At 39.8% G+C, this 26,715-nt stretch overlaps 1 protein-coding gene across 7 annotated transcripts in view; it reads left to right on the plus strand.

Moving 5' to 3' along the window:
* Positions 1-11,036: 11,036 nt before the first annotated feature.
* PTGR2 (prostaglandin reductase 2) overlaps positions 11,037-26,715 on the plus strand; it is a 22,830-nt gene continuing 7,151 nt past the window's right edge. Inside the window, exons 1-4 of one of the 7 annotated variants that reach the window (XM_046647867.1) lie at positions 11,037-11,376; positions 15,879-15,947; positions 17,044-17,162; positions 24,278-24,469. In XM_046647867.1, coding sequence (XP_046503823.1) covers positions 15,911-15,947; positions 17,044-17,162; positions 24,278-24,469 — 348 coding nt within the window. In that variant the 5' untranslated portion in view covers positions 11,037-11,376; positions 15,879-15,910. Of the gene's footprint in view, positions 11,377-11,660; positions 11,805-15,878; positions 16,039-17,043; positions 17,163-24,277; positions 24,470-26,715 lie in introns of those variants that run through there. The other 6 variants (XM_046647864.1, XM_046647865.1, XM_046647868.1 and 3 more) reach the window with 6 other exon arrangements.

The raw sequence follows: 26,715 nt of genomic DNA on the forward strand, positions 1-26,715 counted from the left end.
TATACACAAACACCACGTATTCTACTGGTATGGCTGTGCAGAACGTAAAATTATTGAAAACCTGAGACCTTTGGGACCCCCTGCACTTCCCCACAGGCACAACCAGAAGCCTGCTCCAATTCTGACCTGGTGGTGTGCATGATTAGACATTGTGAGCTCCTCCCCTGCACACATGTAGATGGTTTTTGAAATCTTAGGACAGATCTTTACATGCTACCTTATCAGATTCAGTCCATTGTTCCATTCAATGAGGTCTGTTCTAGATGAGGCTTTTTCAGAAGTCAACCATGAGATAAGGAGTTGAGTGCAAGTCATTTATTTGGGAAGCGCCAGTGGGAGCTGGAGGAAGTGCGGGCCCAGCAGCTGCCCCACAGCAGTGAGGGGAGGGGCAAGGTTAGCAGTGACGTGCACTGAGGCACCCAGAGCCCTAAACTGACCTCCAGAGCACCATGGCTGCCGCTTCACCTCTGCCTTCCAAATCTCACGCACTTTTTTCCTTGTGGCCAAGCCTAATGTGTACACTAGAGGGGAGGGAATTCTAGAAAATGTAGCTCCAGCTAAGCTGTGTCAAACCCTCTACAAATCTCCTGAGGAAGGTACGCAGAGCCTGATTCCCGTCCCTCAAGTCCCACTCACAGAACAGTATTTTCTTTGTTTTCCGTATCAATTGAGTTTCTGCCTCTGAGCCCTGTTCCGACCGGCAGGCAAAATATTTAACTTTGGACGTTCCTGGTGTTTCCCACTTTGAGATCAGGTGCAGATTCCACCATCTTACCCACTCCCAAGTTGGTGGTGCCCTTCAGTCCCTGGGTCGTCCATAACTTTCAAGAGTTACCACTGAGACAGACATTGTCCCTTTCCAGGAATGCCTTCAGATCTGGTGACACCCTTGCTTCCATGCCCCACTTGGGACATTGAACTTGTTTGCAAGGCTGAGGGCCCCAGTGCCTTTTCTCTCCGGGGTTTTGTCACCCCGCCCTGGGGCCCTGCCAGGAAGCTAAGACTGAAGGGACTCTCGTCCCTTCAACTTTCTTGAAGATATTCCACTGTAGAACTCCGGAATCTTTTCCTGCCCTCTTCCTTCTATTCTGCCACAAACCTACGTTCTCCTAGGCGCCTGGTGAACAAGAATCAAAAGGCTCTGCCGTCTGCCCTTTCATCTACCTTCTCTGGGGCAGTAAAGCAGAAAGCTCCCTGCTTGTGGGAAGAGACTAGAGAAGGAAGGAAAAAAAATTAATCTTTTAAAATACTATCCAGGCACCTGGGGCTGCGGTGGCTATTTCTCTGTGTCTGGACAAGGACGTTAAGTGGTAACAGCAGCTGGAGCTGGAAGCCAGCATCCCCCTAGGCTGTCCCACCCTCTCTGCCTTGCCCCCTGCCCAGGACAGGGAGAGAGTGGCACCAGTGTGAGGAGTCCAGTTGACAGAGACGCCTGCTGTTGAGGAAATCTTGTGTCTTGTTGCCAACAGCAGGATCCCAGGTTTCTGTGGCCCTGGCAAGCATTCCTGCCTCAATGAAACCATGAAGCTTGCTGACCACTCTGGTTTTTATTCCCCTCAACAAAGAAAATACAGCCACTCAGTCAGCCACAAACGCAGAGTGTGACAGAGGCAAGAGCCACTAAATGAAACACAATTGCAGATTATATGGGACAGAAGCATAGACTGAAAGGATGAATTAAAGGAAAAAAACATTTCAGTGGACCTCATAATCTATCTCAGTGGCTACCTGGATACCTGGCTCATACAGGCCGATCCCTGGGAACCACCAAAGCAGTTGGATTATAGACAAGTCTAGGCAGACCTTGTCTATACAGCTGCAGAATTAAAGTCAGCCTAGGGAGGCCTCCAGGAAAAAAAGCAGCAAGCTTTCAGGTGTTCCAATGATGCCAACATGCAGTGAGCTGGACTTTATGCTGCTTTTTACAGTAAGAGCTGACGTACTGCATGTATATACATACATGGTATGTGGAGACTGTGTGTGCACAGGCATCTAAGACAGAGACCTCAGCAACTGTAGCATTGCATGACCACAGAGCACAGAGAACAATGTTGGATGACTACATCATCTATTGAAAAACCTGTCACCTAAATAGCTACTTAAGAAGAGTTTCTTCTTACTGAGCCTTAAAATATAAAATTCTTAATAATATACTCAGAGCAATGTAACTTCCAACACACAAAAATGCTTACATCTTTATTCATGTGTTCATCTGTCCACTTTTACTCTGCATCTGTCATTTAACTGTTTCTCAGGATGATGTTCAGCAATCTGCTGCTTAACAATCCTTTCCCAACTAATTTCTGAAAATAGTGGCTTAATTGAATGTTCTCCCTGAGAGTAATTTCATACTGTTGCCAAGGATTTGGTGGCACATTGTGTTTTAGACTGGCTGCACATGACACCCCTTTCAGTTTATTTTCATTCCTGATTTTATTATACATATCCCTTCCCCAGGTACATCCTCCACCTCCCACACACCCGAGCACATCTATTCAGTGCCGTTGTGCTGTCAGAACATATTATCGTAATGCTGGTTTAATGGATTTTGTGCTCAGGTTGATGAAATGGTGAACTCAATTAAATGAGGTATATAACAATGCTTATTAATGATGATGATTATTCATTTATATATTATTAATTTATATTATATATTAATATAATATTCATTAGTAATCACTAATAAATGATTATTAGTAGTAGTTGTATTAATTGTATGTAACAATTAAAGGAAGTTTACAATAATTTTATTAATGATATCAGAAAAAATGGAGAATGGTTGTAGTTGTGAATGGATAACTGATTAAAAACCCTAATTTGCTGCTCATGTGACACACACTGTTCACATGCACACTAGTGAGCATCTCCTGGTCCCAGTCACTTTTCTCCTTGTGGATAATTATGGCACAATTCTGAAGAGAAATACACCCAAGTGGTAACTTAAATTCAATCTTCAACTATTTTTACCTGTGTATAATCTCTACGTCTCACATGAAACTATCTCTTGCCATGATAAACACTGAGACGGGGTGTTAATTGTATCACAGTTGAGGGTGGATCCGATGAGAATGCATACTGAGGTGTGGACTGGCAGCTCTTAAACTGCAAGCTCTTGTCCACTATTTCTTCAGCGGCCAACAAGGAGCAGCTGGGGCCAGGTGTTAGGAAGTCCTCTCCGGAGTGTGGGGGGTCCAGGAGAGGAACATCACAGGATTGGTGGGAAGCTAGGGGAGAAACGAGAACTATTCAAAAGAAGTATTTGAGGCTATGTGATGCTGGGTCTCATCTTCTCCCAGCTTCTCACAAATTTAATGTGGAAATAGAAAAGGAAAAAGGCAAATGCAAACAACAGCATTTCAGGTTGTTCCTACAGCACATACTTTTTCTCTGAAGGTTTCTCCTCTAAGCAACAATTCAGCCGAACTCCTGTTTTAAGATTCTGGTGAAATGACAAGATCACAAGTGAGGGTGTTATTACTGCAATAATCTATGCTTCATTTTTCCATTACTGAAGGAGAAAACCCTCTGGGGAGTGAAATTTAACACTCAATTTAACAATAGCACTGCATACTAATTCATGTTGAAATATAAAACCAATCCAGTTAAGAAAACATCCAGATAAAATGAAATGGGCCATGATAATGGTATGGTCTTTCAATTATGGGTCTCATATTATGAGGATTACCAATTCTTTCCTAAATGTTAATTAAGGTTCTCAATACCTCTGGTGGTAAATATAAAGGTAGTCACTTCATGGATGAGAAAATTAAGACAAGCGTCTTTGTGACTGGCCCAGAGGTGAGGAAGTCTCAGAGAGGATGCAGATACTGAATTCCTGGCTTTCGCTCCTGTCCTCAGCTGCTTGCCTAATGCTTCAGACTCTGGCCACAGAGCTTGAAAGTTTGACTGAGGTACTGCAGACAACCGGAAGTGGGAAAAGAGCCCCTAGACTTTCCATTATGTTGCAGTCTTTATATATGTCAAAGACTGTGCTAGCTGAGTGACTGTGCACCGAGGTTCTAAAAATGAGTAAGATACAATCCCTAGGTTCAAGAAGCTCAAGTCTAGTAGTGGGAGAGACGTGCAAATAATTGTTAAATGGGGCAACAATACACTTATACAGGATAGAGCGGCAAGAAATGAATTTTTTTTCTGGTAATAACAAAGTCAATGTCAAAAAAAATACCATCAAGGAGCTGGCCCGGTGGCGCAGTGGTTAAGTTCGCATGTTCTGCTTCGGCAGCCTGGGGTTCGCTGGTTTGGATCCTGGGCGTAGACCTACGCACCACTAGTCAAGCCATGCTGTGGTAGGCATCCCACATATAAAGTAGAGGAAGGTCGGCATGGATGTTAGCTCAGGGCCAGTCTTCCTCAGCAAAAAGAGGAGGATTGGTGGTGCATGTTAGCTCAGGGCTAATTTTTCTCAAAAAAAAAAAAAATAGTAGTGTCATTTTACCCATTATTGCAATCACCATTCACCATGCCACCGAAATGCTCTCACCAAGATCATCAATGATTTCCCTGTGGCTAAACAGTCTGTAGGGGAGGAAAAGTAATTTTCCCTCTCCTCTTCTGAGTTTCCAGCTGAGATTCCTGTAATAAAAAAATTAACAAGAGAAAAACAAACAGAAGTTTATTATCATGTATACGTCGTGTATACATGGGAGATATCCAGGAAAAAGGAGTAGCTCCCTGAAGTGGCTTAGAATTCAGGATTAAATACTACCTTAAAAGGGAAAGAGAAGGAGGGATGTAGATCTCTTAGGGGAGAGAAAAAGATTTTAAGAAAGATGAATGGGTCCTTAGAAGAAAAGAGGACAGCCTGGTGGTGCAGCGATTAAGTTCGCACGTTCCGCTTCTCAGCGGCCGGGAGTTCGCCTGTTTGGATCCCAGTGTAGACATGGCACCACTTGGGAAGCCATGCTATGGCAGGCATCCCACATATAAAGTAGAGGAAGACGGGCATGGAGGTTAGCTCAGGGCCAGTCTTCCTCAGCAAAAAAAAAAAAAAAAAAAAAAGAGCAAATATGATCAGGTCTAAATCTTTTTTTAAAAAACAGCAAATTTTTAATAGTTTGCCCATTGCTTTTAGGATAAAATTGAAATTTCTGAACATAGCTAACAAGGGTCCATGTGTGTGATCTGGTGGTCCTTAGAGTCGGTCTTTAAGTAGAAGGAGTTTCTCTCTTTCTACTCTCCTCCCTTAAACTCCTTGCCTCAACCATTCTAAACTCTCAGTTACCTGAACATGCTTTGCTTTTTCTTACCTCCAGACTTTAACATATAATGTTCCCACAGTCTAGATAGATTCTCGTCTACACCCCATTCTGCCTCCCACCCCCAGCCCTGGCCTAATTTGATATAAAGTCTTTCTAATTTCAGCTGAGCTATCACTTCCTCTAGTAGGTCTTTCCAGACCCTCTCTCCCCTCCCTGAATCAGAGATAGGTTTTCCTCCTATGTGCTCCCATTCTATCCTGTACTTCCCCTATTGTAGGCCTGGCAACACAGTATTGTAACCACCTAATTATTTGTCCTAGTCCTTTCTGGACTCCGCTTGGTGAAGGGAGGGTCTGTGCTGGTCTCATTCACCACTATATCCCCCGACACTTGCATATAATGGGCAATAAGTAAGCACTTGCCCAAAGGATGAATGAACGAAGCATTCACCGCCAAGTTCACTCCTTACCCTACACTCGATACACTACTACTTCCCTGTCTTCCCAACTGGACGGTAAGCTTCCATGGGTCAGGGACTCTAACGCGCATTTCCATGACGTATTAGACCTACTGTGGTATTAAGCTCACAATAGGCACCTATTTACTTGTTTATTAATTTGACAAGTACATACAGTGTGTTTACAGTGTTAAAGGCAAATGTGGAGTTTGGGAGGAGGGAGGTTGGAGAGGCGGAAGCTGGGAAATGGGTCTGATTTAAACCCCCTAACGACTTCAATTTTTTATATCATGCAGTGGGTGTAGATATAGCCTTAATCACAGAGAAAACCTTACATATTACACGCTTAGTGAAGGACATTTGCTATATTTCTAGTTGTTAAGGAAGCAAGGAAGCAAGCTTTAAAAATAGATTTTTTTTTTTTTTGTAAGGAAGAGCAACGTGGAGGAGCAAAAAGAAGAGAGCAGGAGAGAAATAATAGGACTAAACAATCCCAAGGGGCCATCGTCTGTAGCCGGGGAGGAGCTGCCTCACATATTGTGCAATATGTGTGGTTTGGCAGAAATGAGACGAAAGAGCACTCTTCCCTCCTGTGAAAGGATGATTATTTTTAAAAAGTAAAATCATGACTCATACGAATATCAAATCAACATGGGTCCAAGATTTTATTTAACTCATTAATTAATGAAGGAACCAGTAAGATATTACAACTGATTCAAACGATAATCCAAAGAGCAGACACATGTATGGACAGTCAGCAGTGCTGAAATGAATGTGATTAACAGACGCAATGCTGGCTTCCTGGGTGAGGGGGAGAGAGACCAACTGTACTCCATGAAATATTTGCATTTGTATTTCAAGGGACAAGAATCATTTGCACTGCTATCAGTTTTTTTGCAACTCATAGAACAGTAAAATAGCTCAAAGACAATGAAAGGTAGAGATAATCTGCTAGACTGGGCACCCAGTAATCTTTACTGCCCGGTTCAAAGTCTTTCACAGTTTTTACTGACACTAATAGACCTCTCAACTTGTCCTCCAACAGAAAGCCTCACTATGTGAAGGCTTAGTGTTTCTCTGAAAAGGTTGAACAAAAATAAACGGTTTTTGAAGATTAATCACACAAAGGTAAAGTCTCTGAGCTCCTCAGATAAAACCATTGAGTGGAATAAAAATCTCAGTTCTATACAGATGCTTGTGTGCTCCAAAAGACAACCCGATCTTTTGCTTTGAAATGTAACTCTTACGTTCTCCTTAAAATAATACATCTGGTTTTTAAATGTTTTTTATGATCATGAAGTATTTTATGAATACAAAAAGTTTATAGAACAACATAACAAACATCCAGATATTCATCACTTAGTTTAAGAAATACAATTGTATTTGTTCCCTCTTCCCTGATCTTATTTCTCCCCTTCCAGAAGGAACCATTGTCAATATGGATGGGGGTATTTATCATTCCCTTGCATGTTTTTATGCTTTCATGTTGTATCCATAAACAACATACAGTGTTGTTTTGCATGTTTTTAAACTTTATATAAATGGAATAGTACTCTTGTTTCCTTCTGTAACTTGCTTTTTCTGTTCAACATTATGCTTCTGAGATTTTAGATCTGGCATTATTTTTGTTAAAAATGATGGCTTAGAAATGAGTGCTTGGTTGGCAACAAGAATGGGAACCAGGCATAATTTTGATCCGTTATTCATTATCATAAAAGTCTTGGTCATATATCCTTAGAAATAGTACATGAAAAGAAGGACAGAGGTGATCAACTGATGACAATATTTTAAAGAATTTTATTCATCACTATTTAAATAAATAGTAGGGGCTGATCCAGTGGTGCAGTGGTTAAGTTTGCACGTTCTGCTTTGGCGGCCTGGTATTCACCAGTTTGGATCCTGGGTGCAGACCTGCGCACCACTTATCAAGCCATGCTGTGGCCAGCATCCCACATATAAAGTAGAGGAAGATGATCACAGATGTTAGCTCAGGGCCAATCTTCCTCAGCACAAAAAGAGGGGGATTGGCGGTGGATGTTAGCTCAGGGCTAATCTTCCTCAAAAGAAAATAAATAAATAGTAGCTTAATTTGCAACTATTTTAAAACTAACAAAGTTATTTGATCTTGGGTAAGTCACATAGCTCTTCTATCTCTTTTTCTTCCTCTGTACAATGAGGGAGTTGAGTTAGATAAAGGTTTCTCAAATGTTTTTTTAGCCCATGCCTGTTTTGATGCACACAAAAATCTCATCTTTGTCTAAAATTATTTGGAATTTAAAAATAAACTAAACAGACATCCAGTTATGGCCAAGTGAGGAGACTGGCAAGTCCACTCCCCCTAAAACCAACAAAGCTGGGCAAGATTAACATAAATAACCATTTTGTGCTCTGGAAACTGACCAAAAGCATACGACAATCTGAGAAGCATTTATGCTTGAAGAACTGCTGAACTTTGAGTAAGAACAGTGGGAATCTGAGGTGTTCTGGCCTGAGGCTACTCCTATTCCCCACCCCCACCCCAGCTCAACACGTGGAGGTTCTGCCAGGATGAGGCAGGCCACGAGGGCTGGCAGCTTTTCTGCTGTGGTTGAAGGAAGACACTTTATCTGAGGCAGCAGGCAATGCGCATGCCAAGAGGTATTGTCAGTGGAAGTGATGTCTTTGATGCAGGTGAGCAGGAGGAGGCCAACAGCCTGCCCTTACTAGCCTGAGCTTGCAGCTGTGGTTAGGGCAAGCATATTCCTGGCTGAGGCTGCATACCCACATAATGGAGACCAAGAGAGCCCAAGCTATTCACATATGCCTGGCAGACCCTGGGGCTACACATATGTGCACAGGAGACTAAAAAAGGCCCTGTAGAAAATAAAGTCTGAGGCATACTTGAAAACAGCCTGAGTTTTAAACGTGTTCACCTAAACATACACAGACCTATCAACAGAGGAGGAAAGACTGACTGGTTTAAGGTGTTTGCTCACAGTTCTGTCCAAACATTGACTAACTCTTCAGGCATGAGACACAGAAGTGAGACTTCTAGGAGGCCACGCTTAAAAATTAAAACAAGGATATTTAAAAAACAAACAAACAAAAGATTAAGTATAATCGCCAATGGCCACTGATTTAATCAATCATGCCTATGTAATGAAGCCTCTATAAAAACCCAAAAGGATGGGGGTTTGGAGAGCTTCCAGGTTGGTGAACAAGTGGAAATGGGGGGAGAATGTCGAGTTCCAAGAGGGCACGGAAGCTCCACATCCTTTCCCCATACCTTGCCCGATGTATCTCTTCTATCTTATTGTCCCCGAGTTATATCCTTTTATAATAAACTAGTAATCTAGTAAGTAAATTGTTTCTCTGAGTTCTCGAGCTGTTCTAGGAAATTAATCAAACCCAAGGAGGGTGTCTCTGGAACCTCCAATCTATAGCCAGTTTGTTAGAAGCACAGGCAACAAACTAGACTTGTGATTGGCATCTGAAGTGGGGTGGGAGGGTCAGCCTTGGTAGGACTGAGCCCTTAACCTGTGGGTTCTGATGCTATCTCCAGGTAGACAGTGGTAGAATTGAGTTGAATTGCAGGACACCTAACTGGTATCAGAGCATTACTTGATGGTGTGTGGGAACCCCCTCCCCCCATTGGAATTGGATGCAGAATCCAAATTGAGTGCAGAATCTTAGTCCCCACAGATTTAGCATCCATTGATAATTGTTGTCTGACCTGATCTTTACTATGGAAGCTCTAAAATGATAATTTTCCAACTCTCATACTCTATCTACACTTATCAGCTGGCCCTTGGCATTCCAAGAAAGAACCCTCCATTTTTTTTATTATTGGTGTAGATTCATGAATTTCTATTTTTACGATGTTAATAAATCATTTTTGTATCTGATTATTTTGGTGCTCAAGTTGTCCCAGATTTGGCCAGCAGGATCCCCTTCAAGCTGGCTTCAGCGTCCCTGTGACATGTCTCATCATTTTTTGGAACACTTCCTTAATTTCTAGCAGAAAAGATGTTCCAGGCTCATCTGGTACCAACTCTGCCCCAGCCCTGGAGTTAGCCATTTCTCTAAGGAGCCCTAATTCTCTTTTAGTGGATGTGCTACAGAACCAAATACCACAAAACTAAGCAGCCTAAAAGAACAAACAATTGTTTTCTCACAGTTTCTGAGGTTCAGGAATTTGGGAGATGTTTAGCTTGGTAGTTCCGGATAAGTTTTTCTTCTCGCATGAGGTCACAATCAAGACACTCATTTCTTGAATTCGGGGAAATGGAACTCGTTCTGGGGAGAAAAATCTGGGGAGCTCACAGGCCCTAGAATGGAGTAAAAACTAATTTAATACGGCAGGGTTTCTTTTCTACTCTGAAAGATTGTTTTCTTTTAAGATCAAGCTCTCAACTACTTTTGTTTCATGCTATTACTTTTAGTCTGAGCATTTTCTTGTACATCAGTTGGTTCAACTTATTACAACAAAAGGTTATTGAAGATCTATCTGTACAAGACAGATAAAAGAGATAAACTCCTGCCTGAAGGAGTTTGCAAAGTAGTATAATCCTTCTAATCCTTTCCTGAATCTTTCCAAAGAAGTAACAATTTGAGAGATGAAGCTATCAGGACCTCCAACCTGTTTAACGATTCTTACCCCCTTGCTCACCACCCCACTCATCTTTCAGCTACTGAATACCATGATTTATGCTAACTACTAGCTCTGATATGAATACAACATAAATTGCAATTCTTGCACCTAATTCAGGATGGTTTCTCTTAGGGTTTGAAGTCCCCGGGGAATCCAAGCTGTCCTAGGAATAAGCCTTGCTCAACCCAGTTCAACACAAAAGGAGGCAATTAATAATTAATGAAATTGAGAAATCAGCCCACATTGGGTAATCCATCTTCCAAGAAGGAGGTGAGATCCTTTGTGAAAGAAAAGACAGCCGTGTCAGGGGGTCTGGGCCAGCAGTTTGGAGGGATAGTTTTAACCCCAGCACTGCCCCTAACCGGCTGAAAGGTGGGTGGTCCAATCACATCAGCTCCCCGAGCCTCAGTTTCCCCATCTATAAAACGGGGGGTAGGCTTCATGGCCCCTCTCTCACTGTAATTTTCCAATCCGAGGCTCAGGGAGAAGCCAAGTCCATAAAACGAGCAAAATTCCTTCAAGTACTGCTAGAAGTGAACTCACTGGTCAAGGCTGAACGATTTGTTCTTTGGTTCCAGGCAGAAGCCGCCATAAGGTACCAATCCTGATTAATTTATCAAAACACTGCCCAGACAAGTGACCGTCCTTTAAAGCGCCTACCTTCCCATCCTCTCGCGGGAACCCAAGAACGGTGCCTAAACTTCAAAAGCCCGCCCCTGAGAGTGGACGGGGCAGCAGGCAGAGGTCTAACCGTGCGCCTGCGTACTGCGGCCGGAGGGCCGAGGTCGCGCGGCGAGCCCCTCACAAGCTGTGCAAACCGCGCGACATTTTCTCCCGAGCGCCGCGGCGGTGAGTGACGCCTGAGGGGCCGCGCCCTGGGGACGCTGCGGCTGAGGGTCCCCAGCTGAGTCCGGCCTTCCGGGCGAGCGAGGGCCTAGGAGCCAGGGTGACCTTCAGGCTTCCTCCGGGAGTTGCTGGCGACGCTGAAGAAGCAGAAGCAAGTCTTTTTTTTTTTTTTTAAAAATTGTTGAGAGTAAGCAGCCTCAAATATGGACATAGCTGTGTTTAAGGTGCCTCTGGGATGTTCATTTAACACATTTATTGAGGAGGTGAACGTAAATCATGGAACAAAACAGACACAAATCCCTCTCCTTTTGGTGCTTGCGCTCTGGGAAGTCAGTTTGAAAGTTTGGCTGTAGATGCAGAGTTTTAGTAATTTCCACGTGAGTGGTTGGTAGCGGGAGCCGCAGAGGAAGGTGAGATCACGGAGGGCAGAGCCGTGCAGGAATCCCACGTGAAGGACCTGGGCGGAGGAAGGAGGAAACCGGAGGGCTGAAAGGGGAGGAGAGCTCCCGGCCAGGAAGAGTGGAGGGAGTCCCAGAGATTTCCACGTTTTGTCACATGGCGGTGGTGAAAAGAATAATTGTGGTAGAACCCTTGAACAAGATCAGGATAAGTGTTTTTTAAAAGGTGTTAGGAAGCTCGCGTCATGGAAATGGTATGTGTTGTGTTTGAGTAGGGGTTCTAGGTCATTACCAGTTGTGCGACCATTGCCAGTTATTAAACCTCTTTGTGCCTCCCTTTCCTCTTCTATAAAACGGGGACAATGACAGTACCATCCTCCTAAGGTTGTTGGGTGGAGGGCTTAAAGGAGACCATGACTGTAAAGTCTTTAGCCTAGTTCCTGGCACTTGGAACATTCAGGAAATAGAAGGAGAGAAGGGACTTTCCCAAGATCCCAAGTGATTAGAAGCAGGACAAGTACAGTACTCTGCTCTTCCTAGTTTGGTGTCCTTTCCCTTCAAGAGGGACGCTCAAATAATATACTCTTTATGACCCACACCAGAGTGAATTTTTCGTTTGATTATTGATCTGGTGTTATTTTGAAATATTACTTGGCACCAATTAGGATCCCCTTTAATACCATACCAAGCAGATATGGTTTGCTTAATATCAGTCAATGAAGACTTGAGATTTTGTCCCCCCAACTTGTGATGAATTTAACACCACCACCACTCCTCCTTTCATATCTAGAATCTGGTGTGTCATATTTTAGATTTTAATTTTGTGACTAAATCAAGTTCTTTATGTTTTAAATGTGGTGTTTGTTGTGCTATCGAGGGATATTGTGTGATTATCCTACATTAGTTAATTGTAGTATTTGACACTTGAAAACTTTCTAATTTAATACAGGGAGAGAGAACTTTAATAGTGTACTTTTCATGCTGATAAGCAGTATTTGGATAAATCTACAGTGAGCATATTTTAAAGAAATAAAGCATACATTGAAAGTGATTAGAGAAAAAGGCAAATATCAAAGTTCATTTGGAAAGAGTCCTTTGATTGAAAATCTAGCCATCGTGGTGCTATTAATAACCACTAAGTTCAGTTATCTTTGGACCTGGCATCCATTTGGAAAACTTGGCTTTTTAATACTTACGTGGTTTACACACAAGGTGATTCAATAGAAAATTTCCTTTAAAAAATATATTTGGGGGGCTGGCCCCGTGGCTGAGTGGTTAAGTTCGCGCGCTCCGCTGCAGGCGGCCCAGTGTTTCGTGGGTTCGAATCCTGGGCGCGGACATGACACTGCTCATCAAACCACGCTGAGGCAGCGTCCCACATGCCACAACTAGAAGGACCCACAATGAAGAATATACAACTATTTAACGGCGGGGGGCTTTGGGGAGAAAAAGGAAAAAAAATAAAATCTTAAATAAAAAAAAATATATATATATATTTAGGGGGGCCAGCCTTGTGGCCTAGTGGTTAAGTTCAGTGTGCTCCACTTCGGCAGCTTGGGTTCATTTCCTGCGCGCAGACCTATACCACTGATCGGCGGCCATGCTGTGGCAATGACCTGCATACAAAATAGAGGAAGATTGGCACAGATGTTAGCTCAGGGCCCATCTTCTAAAGCAAAAACATATATACATATCTCTGTGTGTATATATATATTACACATATTTACACATATTTAGCCCTATAAGACGTTATGGACTTCAACTTCTTGATGTGATGAAACAGGATGCACGCAGCACCAACTTTAAAAAATTCTTGCCTAAGAAATTGAATCTGCATCTAACCAAGTCTCTAGATCTAACTACCAGTCAAGGATAAGGGAGAGAAGAATGAGGTAAATGACACCATGAGGAAGCAATCAAAAGACACTTGACGTATAGGCAAAGGAATGAAGAAACAAATGTTTCTTCAACAATCAATGGCATGAAAGAAAAAAGGAAGGGAGTTAAGTTAATACTATTAATTCTGTTAGGTTAATGGCTTAGTGTTTATTTTTAAAATAATCTGTCCTCAGAGCTGCATAATTGAGGGATTTTGGGGTGAATTGGATGATGTCTGGGATTTGTTTTAAGGGGAAGCTAGGAAATGCAGTCTTTTGGCTAGGTAATGTATCCAGAAGGAGAGAATGGATATTGAGGGCAATTAGCCTTTAATGTCACAAACAGATTATCAGTTTACTGTGTGCATTATAAAAAATAAGGAAGCACATAGGATGAGTATCCATGTTTTTCATACTATTTCATGGAATGTTGCTAGCATCAGACATTTAAGTCTTAATCAGGAGCAGAATTCCCCTCCTCTTGGAAAGGGTGCCTATAAGAGAGTTGGGCATCATTATATGGCTGCAAATGTAAGAACTCTGTTTTGGGGAGATTGTAGGGCAATATTGGAAAGAGTGAGGACGTGTGAAATCTGGGATGAGGAGATTTATGTTTCAGTTTCAACTCCTCTGCTTACCTACTGTGTGATCTTGGGTACAAACTGTACTTCAACCTCCTCTGTAAAATGAGGATAGTAATATATTTACCTATATAACTTGGTTTTAAGGGATAAGTAATGGAATCTGTGTGAAACCTCTCTGTAAATTATCTCCATATAAATACTATATTAAGCAAGACTTGAAAAATATTCCATGATGATTATTTAACATTTTTTGGAATATGTATAAATCTCAGGTCTGGATGAGATACTCAGGTACAATATGGGATATAGAGAAATATGAAGAAATTTCAAGGATCCTGCAAATTTAGAAACTAGATTAGAAGTAGAGTCATGCATAAATGAAATTACCCAGTGATACAGGCAAAGGATTATTAAATATTAAATGGATTTACAGATGGTTGCCAAATGTCTAAGTGTGCTGCTGTATAAAATCTTTACATTTAGAAACAATGCTAAGAGCTAAATATGTTGTAATTGTTACTGTAAAAAAATAAGCGATTCACATAGTTGTTTTTCTTTGGGCCTCTCAATAAAGACAATAAAACAAAATATCTAGTGAGAGAAGACAAAAGTAGTAAATAAATATGTTAATTTAAAAAAGGATAATATAGGCTTAGTATCTCAAAAATCAAACAACTTAAACATATAGGATGGAAATTTTTATGTAGTTGTTAAGAGATTGGCTCTGGAATGTCAGACAGCTTGGGTTTGAATCTCAGGTCCACCACCTGAGGGAAGTGGTGGAGCTTAAACCCTTTAGGACTCAGTTTCCTCATCTGTAAAGTGGGGATAATAATAATAATCCTTAATAGGATTGTTAGGAGATTAAATGAATATATATATTAAATATTATAAGATATTAAATGAATGTGTATATTTCATAGCACTCACAACAGCGCTTGGCACGTAGTAACACTCACCAAGGGTTTGTTCTCATTTTTACTGATGGATAAGTAAGAAGGGCTATTTCCCCCAAGTCAGATACTAGAACTTCACTTTGCTTCTTTCGTTAGCTCAAATTGTAAACCCAGAATAAACTGATCCTTTACTTACTTATTTGGCCATTTTATATTACAGAATTTCCTATAAGGTGACGGTTTAAGAATACTTTTGATATATTACTTTTGTAATGAGCAAAACTATTAAGAAATTTCCATTTTGATAAATGAATAAAAGAATTTTTCAAAATTTGGTTACATCTCAATTAAGCAGCTAGTGTTTTCATTCTGCTGCTGGATTAACTGGCTAGCTCTGGAGGAATATATCATATTGTTTTCTTTTAATCAAGCCACAGCGGGAGGCTTAATAATCCTGGTATGAAGATGAATGTGCTGGAATTGTGAGGCCAAAAGCATTTTGTCCCACTCAATCTTCAATGAACTTGTTCCTATTAGTCAAAATTTCTAATTAGATTTAGTCTTTCTTCATATATTTGCTTTAGGAGGCAAACTGGGACAGGAGACTATATCTTTTTTGGACCCTAAATGTGATTTTTCCTCTCCTTGTTCAGAAACACAAATGTGCTGCTTTTTAAAATCTTTTTAATTTTTATTTTTTCTCTCTAAAGCCCCAGTACGTAGTTGTATATCCTAGTTGTAAGTCCTTCTAGTCCTTTTATGTGGGATGGCACCACAGAATGGCGTGATAAGCAGTGTGTAGGTCCGCACCCAGGATCCAAACCTGGGAACCCTGGGCCACTGAAGCAGAGCATGTGAACTTAACTACTATGCCACTTGGCTGGCCCCTGCTGTTTTTATTTTTAAATTAATATTTCAAAACTTTCTTGTGATTTTAAAATTTTTCTATTTACATGGGTTATATTATACAGAGATCTTGTGAGACCACCGTGCGAACAAGGCGATGATTGTCCAAAGAGTGGTACTGAATTCCCGACCTGGTATGTGTTTGTCTGTGACGAGTGAACAGCTGTGGTCTTTGATAATTATTAATACAAATGGAGGATCAAAAAGTAATATGATGTCAACGTGGTAAGTTAAGGCAGGAAGATATTAACACGAGTAGAGATATTAGAAAAAACTCTTTAAACAATGTAATGCTCAATTTTTCAAGTGATAACTTATCAAGCCTATTTATTGAAGAAATAAAATAATTATAATATTTAGAAGATTATATTACAAATATATGTGACTTTTGTTTTTTCTTTATAGTATGCATCACTGATTCTTAAAATTTGCTTTTCTGTTTTATGTGAAAAGCACTGACATCTAACCTGAATCATAGAACTCAGGTGTGGAGGTAACCTGTGAGGTTTGGGCGCGTGCTGCCCTAGTTTTGCTGCTTACCTAGCGTGTGGCCTGGGGAAGTCACTTACCTTTTCTGACCTCTGTTTTAGTAAAGTGAGCAGTTAGATTAAAATCTTTACATTCTAATTCTACTTTAGAAATTTGATAATTCAATGAATAGGAAGTTTGCTTATTTTAAACATAACTGAGTAAGAGTACACTTTTAGTGATGGCATCTTCTGCTTATAAATTTTTCTTTTCATACTTCAAATTTTCTAATTTCCTAATTTTCAAGACTTTATTTCTTTTTGTTACATTCAAGTTTCTATTTTCTTCTTAAAATGAAGAAGGAAAGTTTATCTAACTATTTACTTTGTCCAATGTGGTGTTTCTGCTACCTTGTGAATTTTAATTTTCATATTTAAAAAAAAAAGCTGGCTGTGATCTTTTACTTTTTGAAATCCTCCTATACTTTTAAAACAGATGAGGTGATTTACCTGTATTCATCTTAAAAAAGAAAATTTGACATTGACAGAAATATTCCAAAGGAACTTCTTGGAGAAAATCAAGAACAATTTAAACTGTTTGAAGAATTTATGCTGAGTTACAGAGAAGTTGCAAAGCAATATAGATTTATTCATGCCTGTATTAAAAGGGAGTGCTCTGAATCCTAGAGTGACCTTTTAAAGAATATAAATAGTTATATAGGAAAGTGACTTGTGGATTTTATATTTTTGCCTGATATTTTAGGAAAAAATGGTAATCCAGTGGCAGAAAATTTCCGAGTAGAAGAAGTAAATTTACCGGATAATATCAGTGAAGGACAAGTGCTAGTCAGAACTCTTTATCTTTCTGTGGATCCTTACATGGTAAGAATCAGGACTTTGTGACTTGGTGAAAATTAATTTTTAGTATTTTTCACATCGCATCTGAATTTTATTATGCAATCCTCATGATTAATAAATATTGGAGTAATTATATCTTGGCACCTGTGAATTACAGATTGCCTTTGTTTTTATTCACAAGTATTTTTAAGGAATGTTACAGAAAGAATGTTTTCATAATAGTAGTATGTGTGGTTAGTCAAGTTCTTTCAGATGTCCCGATCACTTCCCAATGGTAAGTAAAACTTGAAGATACTAAATTAGGATTGGAAATTCTCTCAGATTGGTCTGGTTTACAAGGCAGGCTCTGTATAAGACCTTTATTCTAGATGGTCTTGTTTTGAGAGGAACAGACTCACTTATGCTACTTCTGGATAGATTTATTGCAAAGGTATATACTGCCCAGGACTGCAGCTGAGAAGCCATCAGGCACATGCACTTAGGCTCTCTAAATAGGGATACTTTTACTTCTTCCTTTCCTATATGGATGCGTTTTATTTCATTGTCTTGCCTGACTAGAAGTACGATGTTACATACAAGTGGCGGGAGCGGACATCTTTATCTTGTTCCTGATCTTAGGGGAAAAGCATTTAGTATCTTGTTAGCTGTGGGATTTTTGTAGATGCCCTTTATCAGGTTGAGGAAATTTCTCCCTATTCCTGGTTTTGTTGAGTGTTTTTATTGTAAAAAGGTGTTGGATATTTTTTTATTGTGGTAAAACATATATAATATAAAATATACCATTTTAACCATTTTTAAGTGTACAATTCAGTGGCATTAAGAACATTCACAATGTTGTGCAGCTGTTATCACTTTTCATTTCCAGAAATTTTCATCATCTTAAGCAGAAACTCTGTGCCCATTAAACAATAGAATCACCGTTACTCCCTTACCCCCAGAAGGGGTTTTGGATTTTGTCATATGCTTTTTCTGCTTCTATTGAAATGATCATGTGATTTTTGTTTTTTAATCCATTGATATGGTTTATTATATTAATTGATTTTCAAATGTCAAATCAATCTTGCATTCTTAAAATAAATCCCATTTGGTCCTGGTGTGCAATTCCTTTGACGTGTTGCTGGATTTGGTTTGCTAATTTTTTTTTAGTGAGGATGATTGGTCCTGAGCTAACATCTGTGCCAGTTTTCCTCCATTTTGTATATGGGATGCTGCCTCAGTATGGCTTGATGAGCAGTGTGTAGGTTTGTGCCCAGGGTCTGAACCAGCGAACCCTGGGCCACCAAAGCAGAGTATGAGAACTTAACCACTATGCCACGAGGCCAGCCCCTGGTTTGCTACTATTCTCTGGAGGACTTACATCCATAAGGTCATAAGACCATGTTCACAGTCTATTGTTTTCTTTTCTTGTGATGTGTTTACCTGGTTTTGGTATGAGGATAATATGGGCCTCATAGTGTGAATTGAGAAGTGTTCCCATCTCTTCTGTTTTTGGAAAAGTTTGTGAAGAATTGGTAGAATTCTTTAAAAGATTGGTAGAATTCCCCAATGAAGCCATCTGGCCTGGGCTTTTCTTTTTTGGAAAGTTTTAAAATTACTAGTTCAATATCTTTATTTGTTATAGATCTATGAAGATTTTCTGTTTCTTCTTGAGTCAGCTTCAGTAGTTGTGTCTTTCTGGGAATTTCTCAGTTCATCTAAGTTGTGTAAATTATTGGCATACAGTTGTTCTTAGTATTCTATTATAATCTTTTTTATTTCTGAAAGGTAGGTAGTAATATCCCTTCTTTCATTCCTTTTTATTTTATTTTATTTATTTGTTAATTTTTTTTGAGGAAGATTAACCCTGAGCTAACTACTGCCAATCCTCCTCTTTTTGCTGAGGAAGACTGGCCCTGAGCTAACATCCGTGCCCATCTTCCTCTGCTTTATATGTGGGATGCCTACCACAGCATGGCTTTTGCCAAGAAGTGCCATGTCCACACCTGGGATCCGAACCAGCAAACCCCGGGCCGCCAAGAAGCGGAATGTGCAAACTTAACCACTGCACCACCAGGCCGGCCCCTTTCATGCCTGATTTTAGTAATTTAAGTCTTGTCTGTTTTTTTCTTGGTCATTTTAGCTAAAACTTTGTCAATTTGGTTGATCTTTTCAAAGGACCAACTTTTGGTTTTGTTGATTTTCTGTATTGTTTTTCTGTTGTCTATTTCCTTAATTTCTGCTCTTCTTTGTACTAGTTTTACAGCTTCCTGTCTTTATTTGTTAAAAAAAAAAGTTAAAAGAAAACCAGGATTGCTTTTTATTCAGTAAACAGTGTTGGATCAGTTCACTATTTACTTTTGGGAAAAAAATTACATCCTTAGCTCAATCCCTACACCATAATAAATCCCGACAGATAATAAAAACTTAAAGAAAAAATGAAACTGTAAAACATTTTAGAAAAAATATAGGTGAACAATTGAATGATGTTGGGGAATGAAAGACTTTCTGGAAGGACAGCAAACCCAGATAATATGAAAGAACATGATTGATAAATGTGGCTATTCAAAAAAAAACACTGTATTTTGTAAAACACAGTAAATCGGAATGTACAAAATCAAAAGATAAATGGCAAACTTAGAAAAATTTGCAATATAAATAACAAGAAAAAAGATAGTAATGTCTGATATGCAGAAAGCTCCTATACATTAATCTGTAAAAAGTAAAAAATTGGGCAAAGAACACAAATAGGCAATTTATAATCTCTTTCTGGATTACTGTTTCTATACATATACTTGCCTCCTCCTTCTGGCTTCTAGAGTGCCCTTGTAGAAGATAAAGAGAATCCTGGCTTACCTCTTCTCAGGCTTCACTTATAATGGAGACCCAATTGGCAGTACCACCTTCTGCCAGGACAGTTGTATAGCTTTGGGAAAGCTCCTCTTCCCTCTGATCCACAAGTGCAATTCAGGCTCTGTCTTCCAGTGACACCAGTCACACTTGATTCTGCTTACAATGGAACGCAATTTGATGACTTCATTGACAATTCTTCCCAGAGGTAGCAAGAAATTTTTCTTTATGGGCTAGGGAAATGAGGTGGTGATTGGTCTAAAACATTCTAAATAGACAAATTTTCAAGTTGAAACAGGTAAAATGGTCATTGATTTCCCACAAACCTAAAGATGCTCCCCTTTCAATGGCAGCCAAGGCAAGCTCAGTCAAACTATGGGCGTCATCAGTCTAGACTTTGCTAAGCAGATCATCTGAGGAGAATAATTATCACAAATTCAGGAGAAAAATGACAGTGCACTAATTAGTATTCAGAGTCAGTTCTTGATGTTGACTGCTTTGGATTTCTTAAGACTTTTATACTTCGATGTATAAAGATACAACTCAAGGGCATCCAAGGACTACAGATATCCTAATGAACAAAATGTAAAGAATGTCACTTAAGCCCAGGATAATAAATACAAAGTAAATGAAGAGAACAAAATTGACCAAAATACAGCCAAGGTTCAAGATTAGAGGTGTTTTAAAAACCGAACAGAGCAGACAAAAAGGAATAACTGAAAACAAGTGAAAAGGATGTGTTCTTCACAGAATTCTTTAAGTTGGAATAAAGTTCCCATTCAGCAGAATTCCCTCGGAGAGTCTTGGAGTGAGAGAAATTCATGACCTAGAGATTTTATTAGTGGAGAAATGATGAAACAACTAGGACTATGACATGGATTGAATTCATGATCTTCACTTCTAAACACCCACAACCTCAAAACAACAAAAAACAAGAAACCTCTTTTTCCTCCAGGGAAATAAATAGTTCCTTCATCCACTCATTTCATGCTACAAAAAGCACCGAGTCTTTCTTGAGAATTTTATCTCTTTGTTTTCTATATTCCGTCAGTCAATCATCAGGTCCTGTGGATCCCACCTCTTATGCACTTCTCGGTTCAGTCCACTTCTTAGTAAGCTCCAAGGACATCTACCTAGTCTGAATCACCATCCTTTCTCTCCTAATGGGGTATCCTGCATACACTCTTTGTCCCCTTAAACCATCTTCCACACTGCAGCCAGAGTAATCTTTTTATAATAGCAACTAACCATGTCACCTTGCTTAAAATGGTGTAATGGCCTCTCATGAATCTTGAGATAAAGACTAATATGCTGGCCGTGGTCTGAGATGCTGCATAGTCTGGCCTCTGTTTGCCTGCCCAGCCTCACCATACCCTACTTTACTTCTTACCCTTGTATCCTGGCCTCACTGGGCTGCTTTCTTTTGTAACACACCAATGCCCTTTTTTGCTCAAGCCTTGTATTAATCATGTTTTTTATTTTCAGTATTTTATGATGCTTTGGTATCTTAGGGGCCTTGCTAATCTTGGAGAGACTGCCCCTCCCAGGGCTAACTGATTTTTAGAGATAACAAACAACTTGCCTGGACACACCTTTCATATGTAAACCAATCAATCTAAAGCCCATATCTCCTTCATCTAACTTCACTAACTATCACACATCCTTCATCTAACTCTCACACCCCAAGCCAATATTTCCCCTGCTCTAAATCATCCCAGGGCCAGGTACCAGATAGCTAGGGACCACCTATTAGCTAGAGCCCACCAAAATTATTCAAACTATCCAATCCTAAACTTACTCAAGCTTGCCTTCCCCACCTTGCCCATTCCTTCCCCCAGAAACCACAATAAAGACTGTGGGCTGGGGCTGGCCCCGTGGCTGAGTGGTTAAGTTCACACGCTCTGCTGTAGGCGGCCCAGTGTTTTGTTGGTTCGAATCCTGGTGCAGACGTGGCACTGCTCATCAAACCACGCTGAGGCAGCATCCCACATGCCACAACTAGAAGGACCCACAACGAAGAATATACAACTATGTACCGGGGGACTTTGGGGAGAAAAAGGAACAAAATAAAATCTTTAAAAAAAAAAAAAAAAAAGACTCTGGGCCATGCTCTCCTCTTGCTGCTTTTGCCTCCTGACTAACTCTGGTGCATCCCCATGTGGCCCTGTGTGGTATGGTGTGCCCCTCATCTTGGGAATTGTAAGTAATAAACTCTTCCTTTAAGGCAGTTGTCTCTGTGTCTTTCATCTTACCATACCTGATTGAAACAAAATCCTGGGTACAGATGCAAGCAAGCCTTCATACGTGCTCACCCTCTATCTAAAAGCTTCCTCCCATCCCTTTCCCTTTCTCTGGCTAACCCCTGTTATTCCCTGGAAGCCTGCTTTAAAGAGATTTGCTTTGGAAAATCACCCCGAACTCTCAGACTAGTCCTCTCTGTTTTACTTTCCCAAAACTGTACCTCAACCTTCAGCATTTATCCCTCGTGTAATTAAGAATTATTTGTATAGTTATTAGATGTCTGTCTTCCCTAATAAAAAATAAACATGAAGACAAAGGTCTTATTTATCACTCTGTTTCCAGTGACTAGCATGGTGCTTATTAATTATTAATTAAAGGAAGAAAGGAAGAAAATCACTTTGGGTGCTTTCACTAGACATTGTTCTTAAAGAAAAACAAAACATAAGCAACTTTAGAAGGAAAAAAGGGAATCTAATGAACATTAAGTCATCAAAGTTTTATATTACTCCAAATTCACAGCTAATTTTAATCACCATGTGGATACAGTATTTACATAGTTATATTTAATATGTATATAACATTTAAATTTCATATTTAAGTGACTTTATATGCGTATCTTCATATGAAAAACTAGTCCAAATAGCATTATTTTGGTGGTTATATAATATTCTGTTGTGTTGCCATCATTTACTTACCTATAGGGAATTACTTGTTCCCACTTTTTCTATTAGCCTTGTTTAAAAGTCAGGTCCTTGGTCTGGCCAGTACCCAACAACTGCTACACTTGCTTTCCAAGAATACATGAAAGGGGAACACAAGCAAAGGTGTAGGGTATTCCCATAGAAACTTCTGACTCAGGGCTGGCCTGTGGCTGAGTGGTTAAGTTTGTGCGCTACAATACGGTAGCCCCGGGTTCGCTGGTTCAGATCCTGGGTGAAGACCTATGCACCGCTCATCAAGCCATGGTGTGGTGGCATCCCACATAGAGGAACTAGAATGACCTACAACTAGGATATACAACTATGTACTGGGGCTTTGGGCAGTAAAAAAAGTAAAGAGGAAGATTGACAATAGATGTTAGCTCAGGGCCAATCGCCTCACCAAAAACAAAAGAAACGAAGAAAGAAACTTCTGCCTCAATTCTCAGTTTGGTCTGTTCCCCTGGTGAACTGGACAAGACCATGTGGGGGCCCCTTAGTCAAGCAGCCTTCCAACTTTTCCATCTCCTGGACCACACTGTAGGCCTCTACATCTTGGCCTCCATGAGAGAGACGAGAGTGAGCCACAGAGAGGAAGAGAGCCTTGACTACGTCTCAGAAAATTCTTCAGCCCTGATCCCCTGAAAGGGTGTGGTGCCATTGTGACTTTTTGTCTTTGCAGAATAAAGAGAACATCTCCTGAGATTAGGGGGTATGATATAGTACTTGGGCTGAAGTTGTGATGAACAACTGTACAAAAATCATTTCATTTCTTTTTGGGTTATTTCCATTGGAGAAGTAGAGTTGCTAGGCCAAAAGAAATGAGTGGTAGTATGGTCTATATGTTCCTAGTATGTTTTCTATTAAAAATAGACCATTTTATAATATTATCAGCAACATGTAAGTGTACCTAATTTGCCACAATCCATTGAAACCATTGACACACTATTTTGTATTTTTGCTAGTGTAATGTGTTAATATTACTTAAATTTCTTTACGTGATTGTTTAAAAATCTTAACAGCTTTATTGAAATATAATTCACATATAATACAATTCATACATTTAAAGTGTACAATTCAGTGGTTTTCAGTCTATTCACAAAGTTGTGGAACTACTACCGTGATCTAATTTTAGAACATACTTAAATTCCTTTTTAACTGCATTTCTTTACTCTTTAGAGAGAGGATACATTTTTTTTCAGGATAAGAAAATAACTGAAGGGAAGAGAGAGATTAAGATAAATTTTATTTATTTGACTAACACTTTACTTAACATTACTTATTATATACCTTTCTTTTAGTCACTGGGTAAATTAGTAAACTGGTTCAGTATTATCAGACAGAATTATCCTAATCAATGTTTTCTTTTTTTAGCGTTGTAGAATGAATGAAGACACTGGCACTGATTATATAACACCTTGGCAACTGTCTCAGGTGGTTGATGGTGGAGGTATTGGGATTATAGAAGAAAGCAAGCACAAAAATTTTACTAAAGGCGATTTTGTGATTTATTTCTATTGGCCCTGGCAAACCAAGGTGATTCTGGATGGAAATAGCCTTGAAAAGGTGATGTATAATATAAAGTATCTGATTTCTTTTCCCCTTGTAATTCTTATTTTGTGCATTTGGTGTTCAGTTCTGTTTGTTATTAGGGAAAAAATAAAAGCATACATTTTCTTTTAGATAGCTGCCAAAATATGGAAAGCCTTTGTTCCTTTTCCAGTGTTGTCTGTAACTATTTGTGACATTCTTAGATTACCAATGAATGGTGTTGCCTTCCATATTTAATTTATTTCTCAAATTTTATGTGTATAAAATAAAACTTGAGCTATAAGCATCAAAAAGTATTTTATACTAAGAATCAGAAAGCTGCTATGGCTGTATACTTTCAAGTTTCTTGAGAATTGCCACTTGCTTAAGAAATTCGTTTGGTTTGTGCTTGAAATTCCATCTTGTGTCAGAAATCCTGAGTTCAGTTTCTACTGTTAGGTTTAGCCACATAAAATTACTGATATTTGTCTGTTTTGACCCACAAAAACTGGCAGCTTCGTGTAATTCAACCTAAAATGTTGTAAAGACAGTTACTTTATGTCTCTGAACCTCAGTTGCCTCATGTGCAAAATAAAAATAGTAGCTATTTCACAAGTAAAAGTGAATATTAAATTCTATGATTAAAGTGATTAAGGCTTTGTAAAAAGCTTTATAAAATTTTAGTATTTTTTATTATTACAAATTCTTATAATCAGTTAAAGGTGGCTTATAATATTATCAGCAACATGTAGGTGTACCTAATTTGCCACAATCCATTGAACCCACTGGCACACTATTTTGTATTATTTTTGCCAGCATAATATGTGTAATGACATGTGAAAGATGTTATGCAATCATTTGTCAATTTACTGGTACTAATACACTGAACTAGAAATTTCTTAGCAGGAATTGAAAAGGAAATATTCAGCAGTTTCCAGTTTTCCCTGTCATTGTGTTGTAGTGGAAAACTGAGCAGTTGAAGAGAGCTTAAAAATGCTTTGGGAATAGGTATTAGATTTTATTTTTTTCCTTTTTCTCCCCTAAGCCCCCCAGTACATAGCTGTATACTCTTCGTTGTGGGTCCTTCTAGTTGTGGCATGTGGGACGTTGCCTCAGCGTGGCTCGATGAGCAGTGCCATGTCTGCGCCCAGGATTCGAACCAACGAAACACTGGGCCGCCTGCAGCGGAGTGCGCGAACTTAACCACTTGGCCACGGGGCCAGCACCGGGAATAGGTATTAGAAATGAGGAAGAAGAATTCAGAAGGAATGGAGAAATGATGTTTGCTGAACACAAAACTCATCTCACAATGTTTTTTGGCTTTACTGATAAAAAAACTATTACTTAAATGAAATATTTCTGTGTACTATAGTTCTTTCTGTGTATTGTAGACTTTAATATCTCCATTACCTTTAACCACAAACCAGATTTAACTGATAGCCATTTAAAACTGCTGAATAGAGGCCAGCCTGGTGGTGCAGCAGTTAAGTTTGCACATTCTGCTTCAGTGGCCAGGGTTCTCCTGATCGGATCCTGGGTCCAGACCTACGTACTGCTTGTCAAGCCATGCTGTGGCAGGTGTCTCACATATAAAGGAGAGGAAGATAGGCACGATGTTAGCTCAGGGCCAGTCTTCCTCAGCAAAAAGAGGAGGATTGGCAGCAGATGTTAGCTCAGGGCTAATCTTCCAAAAAAAAAACCAAACCCTGTCTAATACAGGGGGCTGGCCCAGTGGTGTAGTGGTTAAGTTCACATGTTCTGCTTGGGTAGCTTGGGGTTCACAGATCTGGATCCCAGGTGCAGACCTAGGACCACTTATCAAGCCATGCTGTGGCAGCATTGCGCATAAAGTAGAGGAAGATGGGCACAGATGTTAGTTCAGCTACAGTCTTCTTCAAGCAAAAAGAGGAGGATTGGCAACAGATGTTAGCTCAGGGCCAGTCTTCTTCACACACACAAAAGAAACAACAACAAAGAAACTGCTGAATACAAACTGCCATTTTATTTCTTTGTGGCAGTTTACTACAAATCAAACTAAGGTGATGAATCTTGATTCTTTTGGTGATTTATTAAATTTTTACCAAAATTATTCCTTAAAAAATTATTATAAAACCTTTATGGTGGGGAGTCTTTCTATATCATTTTTTTCAATTCTCCCTAATTTTACAGATAAGAAAACAGACACAGGGGCCGGCCTGAGTGGTTAAGCTCGCATGCTCCGCTTCAGTGCCCAGGGTTTCGCCAGTTCAGATCCTGGGCTCGGACGTGGCACTGCTCACAAG

Source organism: Equus quagga, chromosome 20 (genome assembly GCF_021613505.1).
Source record: "Equus quagga isolate Etosha38 chromosome 20, UCLA_HA_Equagga_1.0, whole genome shotgun sequence".
NCBI classification, from domain to species: domain Eukaryota; kingdom Metazoa; phylum Chordata; class Mammalia; order Perissodactyla; family Equidae; genus Equus; species Equus quagga.